This window comes from Dipodomys ordii, unplaced genomic scaffold (assembly GCF_000151885.1).
Source record: "Dipodomys ordii isolate 6190 unplaced genomic scaffold, Dord_2.0 Scaffold53, whole genome shotgun sequence".
Taxonomy (NCBI): Eukaryota; Metazoa; Chordata; class Mammalia; order Rodentia; family Heteromyidae; genus Dipodomys; species Dipodomys ordii.
In genome coordinates, this window is record NW_012267269.1 from 11,223,948 (window position 1) to 11,233,266 (window position 9,319).

Here is a 9,319-nt window from a genome sequence, read left to right on the forward strand (position 1 = left end):
CCGACAAAAAAAAAAAAAAGATCTAGTTTGATAATAGATGTTAATCAGCATAAAACCCCCATTTCCCCATACAATTGAATAGAAAATTGCATTAATATACAATGTATGCACATGTGCCTTTTATAGAAGAAATGACCTTTTTTTCTGATTCTTAAGGGGTACATAACTTTAAGCTCTAAAAGCCACCATCGTTTTTCATAGTGGATAAACCAAATGACTTCTGGCAAATTCTGGTATTAAAACTCCTGGGAAATGCTGGCTCTCATCTTTTGAAGCCCCACATTAGTTGCTCCTTGGAAACACAAGTGACTTCATTTTTTTTCTCTCTCTCTGTTTTTTTTAAGCTTCCTTCCTTCCAGCTACGTTAACTATGACTGTGGATAGAGGTGATAATGTGAATATATCTTTCAAAAAGGTGTTAATTAAAGAAGAAGATGCAGTGATTTACAAAAATGGTGAGTTTGTTTTATTTTGTTCCATCACTCTGGTGTGAAGTATGTGTGAGGTCTTTATCCTAGTTAAGTTAATGGGCAGGTGTTTGAAGTAAAGCCGTTACCATGCAAGTCCATTGAGTTCTGTCTGTGACAGATATGTATGTGTTTGGTTATTTAGTAAAAATAAATTTAAATAGGGATTTAAATGTACACATGCCACACACGTTATATGTTCATAAATGTACATGGCGTATATATAGGCAATACATGCCCATCGTGGGAAGTTTTCTGATTGTGAGGACAAAGAAAGAAATGGGGTTCGAGTGCAACTTATGGTTCTGTACTTTTCCCTCCGACCAGGTTCCTTCATCCATTCAGTGCCCCGGCATGAAGTACCTGATATTTTAGAAGTGCACCTGCCTCATGCTCAGCCCCAGGACGCTGGAGTGTACTCAGCTCGGTACATAGGAGGAAACCTCTTCACCTCGGCTTTCACCAGGCTGATAGTCCGGAGTAAGTGACTGAGAGGCTGCCGTCTGTGGTGGTGTTGTTAGGCGTTTTAGTTGCAAGTAGCAGAAACTGACTTGAGATGCTTCAACAAAAACCAGGGATTAGTTGGAAAGACACTAAGGACTCGGGAAATTGATGGAAAAACCAACAAGCAAGTTCCAGAAGAGATAGAATCCAGGGAAGAACTGAAGAAAGGGGTGACATTGTCTTAAAGGGGTAACATTGTCCAAGAAGCATTGTACTTATAACCTGACTTAGGGAATCGTAACCCTTTTGTACACCTATTTAATAATAATAATCAAAAATAAATTAAAAAATGTAAAACTCAAAAAGATTCAGGCCCAGTTCTAAATACTTGAAGCTGTACTCTCATTCAACTGATGACTGATATCACTAATTCATGGTGGTAGCTTATTCCTTCGCATTGTGTTCATTCACTCAACAAAATGCATCCATCATAACTGTATGTGAAGCATAGAACTGGTGTTGAGAACAGACCCCTGAGCCATGGTGAATTCCAAGTGATAGAAGGTGTACATGTAATTGGGTGGACAAATGCTGCTCTAAGGCAAACAAGTTTGAACAAGTATGGTTTGTTTAATTTTGCCATATGTTAGGCTGTCTGCTCTTTTTGTTGGCATTTGAACTCAGGACCTATGTGCTCTTGCTGAGGTTTTCACTCACAACTGGGGTTCTATCCCTTGAGCAACTCCTCTAGCTTCATGTCTGCCATCATTTTTTGGCCATGTTGCCTGAATCTCCCCAAATCCACTAATTTGTGCAGAGACTTTCTCCCTTTATATATTAAGGAACGTGAGTATTGGCTCCTTTTGGCACATTTTGTGGCTTTATCTATTACATGGAAGATTGATAGAAGTGGTCTGTGTTGACAGTCTTTCTGATTATTTTAGAGAAAATATTGATAACCAGGAGTTCTTGCCAATGAGATTGTAAGTGACATCAACAGTAGGCATAGGTCCAAGCTTAACACTGAGTGAAACCAATGTTCAGAGACAAAGAGCTCCAACCCCTTCAGACAGAGACAGGAAACTAAACTCCTGACCTCACCCACCTCCTCCCTGGATTTTATAAAGAAGGTATTCTTGGATATTGTTAACAATTAAAAAGATAACCAAGTATTAGAAGTAAATAGGAAAGGTGAATCTAAAAACATTGTGTCATTGGTTTTGTGTCTCTTATGTCGCTGTTTCTTATACACTTTGCAGCTGAATTATAGTGGATACTCTTCGGTGTTCCTTTCTTTTTGGCTTTCTCCCTCCTTCCATCCATACCAAAGGTTCTCAAACTCTAGTTTGGTCATAGACTGTTAGGCCATGACCAGAGTTTCTTATTCGTAGGTTGGGGGTTGGGAGTTAGAGCTCCAAGATATACATTTCTATCAGCTTTTTAAGTGATAAAGGGAACCACACCTGGTCAGGGGCCACACAATGAAAACCACTGCTCCAAGTCTCTACCATACTCCCCAGACAAGCCAGGTTTTCTTTCCTTGTCTTGTCTTCACCCTAGAGCACATTCTCTGGCCTTATTTTCTTTTCTGCTAAGGTAGTCCTGGACTGTGTGTGTGTGTATGTGTGTGTGTGTGCACGCACATGTGCATGTGCACATGTATGCATGCACAGGTGTGGAGTATTTCAGCTTGAACTCAGGATCTCACACTAAGCTCAAGTTTTATGCTCACGTCTGATTCTCTACCCCTTGAGCTATACCTTCACTTCCAGCTTTTTGCTGGTTCATTGGAGATAGTCTGTCATGGGCTTTTCTGCCTTGGCTGGCTCTGAACAGAGATCCTCAAATCTCACCCTCCTGAGTAGCTAGGATGATAGGTTTGGATCATGGGTGCGTGGCTAGGGGCTATTTTATCTCCATTATCTATATTATATTCACCAGTATTCACTAAAGTACTAAATGATTCTTTCACCGTAGTTTCTCAGTAAGGTTTATTGCGTGAATGTGCTATACTCACTAGTTTTGTGTTGTTTTTTTCTTAACCGAAGGATGTGAAGCTCAGAAGTGGGGCCCAGAATGTACCTGGGACTGTACTACTTGTATGAACAATGGAGTCTGCCATGAAGATACTGGGGAGTGCATTTGCCCTCCTGGGTTTATGGGGAAGACATGTGAGAAGGGTAAGTAAAGAGTACTGGATGGTCGCCTGTGAATGGATTGATAATGTTCACTCATTTGTTTGCTCATCCATGGATCGACTTATTAACTCAGAGGCTCACTACAGAGCCCAACCTGGCCTCCCATCTTGCTCTCCCTGCTTTACTCTCTCATGTTCTGGGATTACAGGAATAGACCACCATGCCTAGCTCTAAGCTGTGGATTAAAAAGTCACTGTTCCTGGATCTAGAAGTTTAAATTTGATCATCGTTGGAAAAAGATTGTTAAATGGTTTCTATTAGGTCACAGGGTACCTCTGTGTGAATTAGAAAAAATGTCCTCTTTCCTAAAGGTTCTCTTTTGCCAACCACTGGTAAGTTATAATAAACACACACATTTATAATGCCTGCAATGTGACAATCTCTTCTTAGGTTTGGGCAGGGCCCAACCTACAAACTGTGAGAGGAGGTTGTGTTGTCCTCTGGATGAGGTGGTCTCATTTTCTGTGACTGGAGAACACTTATCCTGTCCCTGCTGCAGCTGAGATCAGACTGCTTTCCTTGCTCACTACTCTGGGAGAGACTCTTATGGAAGAATTGTGAATTTCCAGGGGTTGCAACTTGGTTCTGAACAAGCTTTCCCTTTCCTCCCAAAGCCTGTGAACTGCATACATTTGGCAGAACTTGTAAAGAAAGATGCAGCGGACCAGAAGGATGCAAGTCTTACGTTTTCTGTCTCCCAGACCCCTATGGGTGTTCCTGTGCCACAGGCTGGCAGGGCCTGCAGTGCAATCAAGGTAGGCACCCACCATACCCTTGAACCACACCCTTTGCGGGGAATCACAAAGGGATACAGCAGGATGCTCCATCTGCTCAGTCTTATTGCTGGGTTACCAGGTTTCAAATCACAGATGCTTCCATCAAAAAGAAGTTCTATTTTCCCAGGAGGAATCTGGTGCTCACAAAGTTTTTCTCATATGTATCACGTGGGATCTGTCAAAACACAGATTCTGATTTGCTGGCTCTACCTTGGGGCCTGAGATTCTGCATTTCGAACAAACTCCTAGATGGCTCCATTGCTGTTCACTTTCAGAATGCAGTTGGAATAGAAAGAGCTTGGAAGGTTTTGCAGTGGGCCATAAAAAAATCAGAGTTTAAGGTTCCATCCAGGCAGATTTAAGGCTTGAAAATGATAAAGATCTTTTCAGCTGTGGGCCTTACCTTAAATGCTAAATAAATACCACTCTCAAGCTAACTACCCATTACCTTGTAGTCATCTTTTGTGTGTGTTTGTAGGGAGAACAAAATTTTCAAGGGCACAGTGAATTATATTACTGCTACTACTATTACAGTGTCTTGCAATGTAGCCCAGACTAGCCTTGTACTCTTGAGTCTCCTATCTCACCCTCTTGAGTGCTGGGATCACAGACATTTACAATTCCTGGCTTCACAATCTAGTGTTATTAACTATAGTTTCCATACCATGTATGTTCAGTACTTATTTAAACTACATAACCAATACCTTTCATACATTAACCAACATCTTTCTATTTCCCTCTACCTCTGTGTCCTTGACAGCCATTATTTTCTGCTGCCAGGAGTTGAACATTTTTCATTTTTATATAGGAGATCAATTGTGCAGTATCTGGCCTATGCTGGCTTATTTCACTTAGATGATATCCTCTAGATTCATCTAGGTTGCCCCAAATTGGACATTTTCCTCTTTGTTAAGGATAATTGATGTCCACTATGTGTGTGTGTGTGTGTGTGTGTGTGTGTGTGTTATACATATGTATCTATTTTCTTTATCTAAAGTAGGTAGGTAAGGTTGATTACCATAGTTGATTTCATATCTTGGCTGTTGGGAGTAATACTGCAATGACTATGGGAGGAGAGCAGATGTCTGTGGAGATACAGATTTTATTCTTTTGTGTGGGATTCTATTGAGGTTCTGTTTTTATTTTTTTAAGGAACCTCCACATTGGTTTCCATATTTATATTCTTCTCACCAATGTACAAGAGTTTCCTTTTCTCTAGGTTTTATCTGTCCTGTTTATAACAGCCATTCTAACAGGTACGAGATATCTGATTGGTGGTTTGATTTTTCCTTCTTTGTTGGTGAGTTGATACTAAACATAGTTACATATATATTCTGGCCTTTCATGCAACTTCTTTTGAGAAAGGTCTCTTCAAGTTCTTTGTCAACCTTTAAATCAGGAGGTTTGTTTTTCTAGAGTTGCGTTTTTATGAATTTTGGACACTAACCCATTCTCAGACATTCTCCCCTTCCATCATTGTCTCTTTGCTCTGTTGTACATAATTTTTGCTGTGCAGAAGAAACTTTTTAATTTGATGCAATCCTATTTGTGTATTTTTGTTATTGTTTCTTGTGAGTTTGAGTCATACCCCAAGGATCTTTGCCCAGACTAAAAGATTTTTCTCTGTTTTCTTTTAGTAGTTTTACAATTTTAGGTCTTATGTTTAAGTTTTGAATCAATTTTGGGTTGAGTTCTGTATATGATATGAAATGTCCTACTGGCTTCATTCTTCTGCTATGGTTGTCTAATTTCCCTGTGCCGTGATTTACTCTTAACCAATTGGGTGTTCTCAGTGTCTTTGTTGAGTCAACTGACAGTAAATATATACATTTATTTCTGGGATCTCCATTTCATTAGTCTGTATGTCTGTTTTCAATGTTACTGTCCTACTGTTTTGATTACCATGGCTTGGAAGACTATTTTGAAATCAGGTAGTGGAAAGCACATAGCTTTGATCTTCTTGCTCAATATTTCCTTGACAATTCTGGATCTTTCTTTGTTACATATGAGTGTTAAATTTGCTTCTTCTGTTTGCCTAAAAAAACTCCCATGAAAACATTGATAGGGACTGCATTGAACCTAGAGATATCTTAGTTGTGATTGATAGCTAAAATGAAGACCGCATCTGGTCTGGGTTATCCAACTACAACAAAAAGCTTGCTTACTGGCAGGCTTTTTGCATCCATTGTGGTATAGTTGACAAAAATAAGGACAATTAGTCAACAGAATACATTTGTTGTCTACCAAATTGTAAGAATCATCCCAGGAAGTTCAGTGGACCTCCAAGATTAAAGAGTGGTTGTTCCTTCATCCTCCCAGGCGTTTTTGTAGTTCAGAGCCTGTTGAAATGCATTGCTAGGAAGTAAACATTAGAAACAAGTTTGCAAAGACTAACATTTTTGTTTTCAACTGTGTGATCGTGATGTGCCCTGGCGTCATTTCCTTTATATTAGTCCTACTTGGGGGTCTCCTGAACTGGAATTGTGCCAACTTCAACAAATTGAGGATATCCAAGCCACAATTTCTACAAATCATTTTTTTTTCTTCCCTTTTCTCTCTGCTTCTTCTTGAACCTCCAATCCCAGGTGTGCTGCACCTGATGATATTGTCTCATAGTTCCTTGAGGTTCTAAATCCCTTGCCCCTCTGTTCTCTAGGCGGTCTATCGATTGATCTAGCTGCAAGTTCAAACCTTTTTTTGTCACCTCCATTTTGTTGCTATGGCCACACAATGATAGCTGTAGTTTTCTGTTGTAGAACTTCTCTTATATACTTTCCATTTCTCTGCTGAAATTTATATTTGTTTTGGTTGTTCTGAACATATTTGAGTTGCTTTAAGAGTATCTACTCTTTCTTATCTCTAGGTCTTCACGTTTGGTTTCTATTTATTTCCAGTTCTCCTGAGAACAGACCGTAGTTCTCCATTGCATTGTATGTTGCATATCTTGGACATTGGGAATATTACACTGTGGGGATTCTGGAGTGTGGTATGTTCCTTTGAAGAATGCTGATTTTGTTTTGTTTTAGTGTGTTTAGTAGGAGTCCAGCTTCAATTCCGGACACTTAGGCGTCAGGTCAAACTTTGTTCAGTTCTTTTATCTTCGTCCGAGGCTCTGAGTGGTGCCTCAAGGGCTAAAGCTTTGAATCTGCCCTTTTCTGTTTCTGACGTTTCTCTCTTACTTTCAAGTGACTGCAGTTGCATCAATTCTTTCTTCTGATGTGACAGACAAGACTACAGGATCTATGTGTCATTTTAACCTCCTCACACAGTGTCAATTGTACTGAATGATTTAAGGGAAAAGTTAAGGAAATGAGTCTTGGACCAGTCCTTGTTTCCACATTCCACTTCTCCAATAGAAGCTGCTTGCTCCCCTCTGCCCCACAATGCCTCATGCTTTTGGGTTATTGGTGTCTGAATACAGCTGTGTCTTGGGGAGGAATGAACTGGAAGGAAGTTATTTAACTCCTGGGAAACAGACACCTCCAGCTTTTAACGTTTCTGACAAATCAACTAAATCACACACTTCCCTATGTGAATGGGCAAAGTTGATAACATGGTGGGAAAATAAAACAGCCTTCGTTTTTCTTTCTCTCTCTTTCTAATTGACACTGTTTTGATGTCTGTTGACAGGATGCCAACCTGGTTACTATGGGCCAGATTGTAAACTTAGGTGCAGTTGTTCCAAAGGGGAGATGTGTGATCGCTTCCAGGGATGCCTCTGCTCGCAAGGATGGCAAGGGCTCCGGTGTGAGAGAGAAGGTAAAGCCAGGTAACACTGTCGTGAGGTCCAGTTCACACCTCAGAGCAGGGCTTGCTTGCTGTATTCGGGCCCGGCATCAAGCTACTTTCGCTTTCCTATGGAAAAATGTACCTGTTATCTTAAAAAAAAAAAAGTCCCATTCATCCCTATGGGCTCTCCTTTCAGCCTTTGATTCTCTTTGCACTACTAGAAAGAAACATGGGGTCCTTATAAATGACAGCTGACAAGCCAAGAGCTTCTCCTCCCTCTTGCTCTTCCCACTTTAGGACCAGCCTTTTCCCTGTACCACAGGAAAAGGGTTACTTTGGAGGAATCTGACAAAGATTATTTTCAAAAAGAGATGAAAGAATAGAACAAACAAGATTACAAATATAATGATTGTCACTAGAAGTTGGACCCAAGGTTTTGTACTTGTTACAAATCTCGACATGGAGTTTTAATTCAATAATTCTGGCTTCAAATACACAGACCAGTATCCAATTCACTATTTTAGGATTAAAAAAACTTTCTTGAGATATATATATATATATATACATATATATACATATTAGTAGTGGGGCTTGAACTCAGGACCCAGCCTCTGTCCTTGAGCTTTTTTGCTCAAAGCTAGCACTCTACCACTTGAACCACAGCTCCATTTCTGGGTTTTTGGTGGGTAATTGGAGAGAAGAGTCTCACAGACATTCTTGCTCAGGCTGGTTTTGAGCCACAATGCTCAGATCTCAACTTCCTAAGTAGCTAGGATTACAAGTGTGAGCCATTGGCACCTTGCTTTTGAGCTATAATTTTAATATCATAATGTTCATCCTATTGTAATGTGGAAGTCAAAGGTTTTTAGCATCTTGATGATCTTGTGAAATTATTGTCATAATCTAGTTTTAGATCATTGTCCTCATGCCCAAGGAAACCTTGAACCCATAAGCAGCAACTCTCATCCTTCCTTCCTCCTGAGTCTGGAAATCATTAATTCACTTTCTGACTATCTATTTGCCTATACTTGACCTTTTATACACTGTAAGTGGGATCATATAACAGACAGTCTTTTGTAACTAGCTGCTTTCACTTACCATGCCTATATAAAGGTTTATCTTGGATGCAAGCATGGATTAGCATATTTTTTCTGTTGTCAACCATCTGTTATTATAGGGAAGATCTTACTGAAGCACAAGTAGACTTAATCATGTACAATATACAGACAGTGGGTGCTTTTGTGAAAACTGGCTTTGCAAAGCTGAAATGTGTTTTCTTTACAGAAAAAGTTTACCGATTTGTATCCAAAAATACACTTTTAAAAATTAAGGCAGCACACTTTAATATATTTTCAAATTAAAAACATACTATTTGGGGCTGGGAAGATGGCTCAGTGGTAGAGTGCTTGCCTCACAAGCATGAAGCCCTGGATTTGATTCCTCAGCACCACACAAGCAGAAAAAAGCCAGAAGTGGGACTATGGCTTAAGTGGTAGAGCATTAGCCTTAAGCTGAAGAGTTGAGGGACAGCGTCCAGGCCCAGAGTTCAGGCCCCATGACCAACAAAAAGACAAAACAAAAAATAACATATTATTTCTAAAAATTATATAAATATAAAAGTTATGGAATAAAGTGGCTATATTCTTTTCTCTGCTTTTAATATCAGAACACATATGGCAAGACAATACCCAGTTGTTAGCTCAAA

The 9,319-nt window shown here is 39.7% G+C and overlaps 1 protein-coding gene across 2 annotated transcripts in view; it reads left to right on the top strand.

Annotated features, from left to right (window-relative positions):
- Tek (TEK tyrosine kinase, endothelial) overlaps positions 1-9,319 on the top strand; it is a 99,621-nt gene that overhangs the window by 48,115 nt on the left and 42,187 nt on the right. For both annotated transcript variants that reach the window (XM_013020830.1, XM_013020831.1), the window contains exons 3-7: positions 345-455; positions 795-947; positions 2,960-3,091; positions 3,724-3,864; positions 7,516-7,644. In XM_013020830.1, coding sequence (XP_012876284.1) covers positions 345-455; positions 795-947; positions 2,960-3,091; positions 3,724-3,864; positions 7,516-7,644 — 666 coding nt within the window. The remainder of the gene's footprint in view (positions 1-344; positions 456-794; positions 948-2,959; positions 3,092-3,723; positions 3,865-7,515; positions 7,645-9,319) is intronic.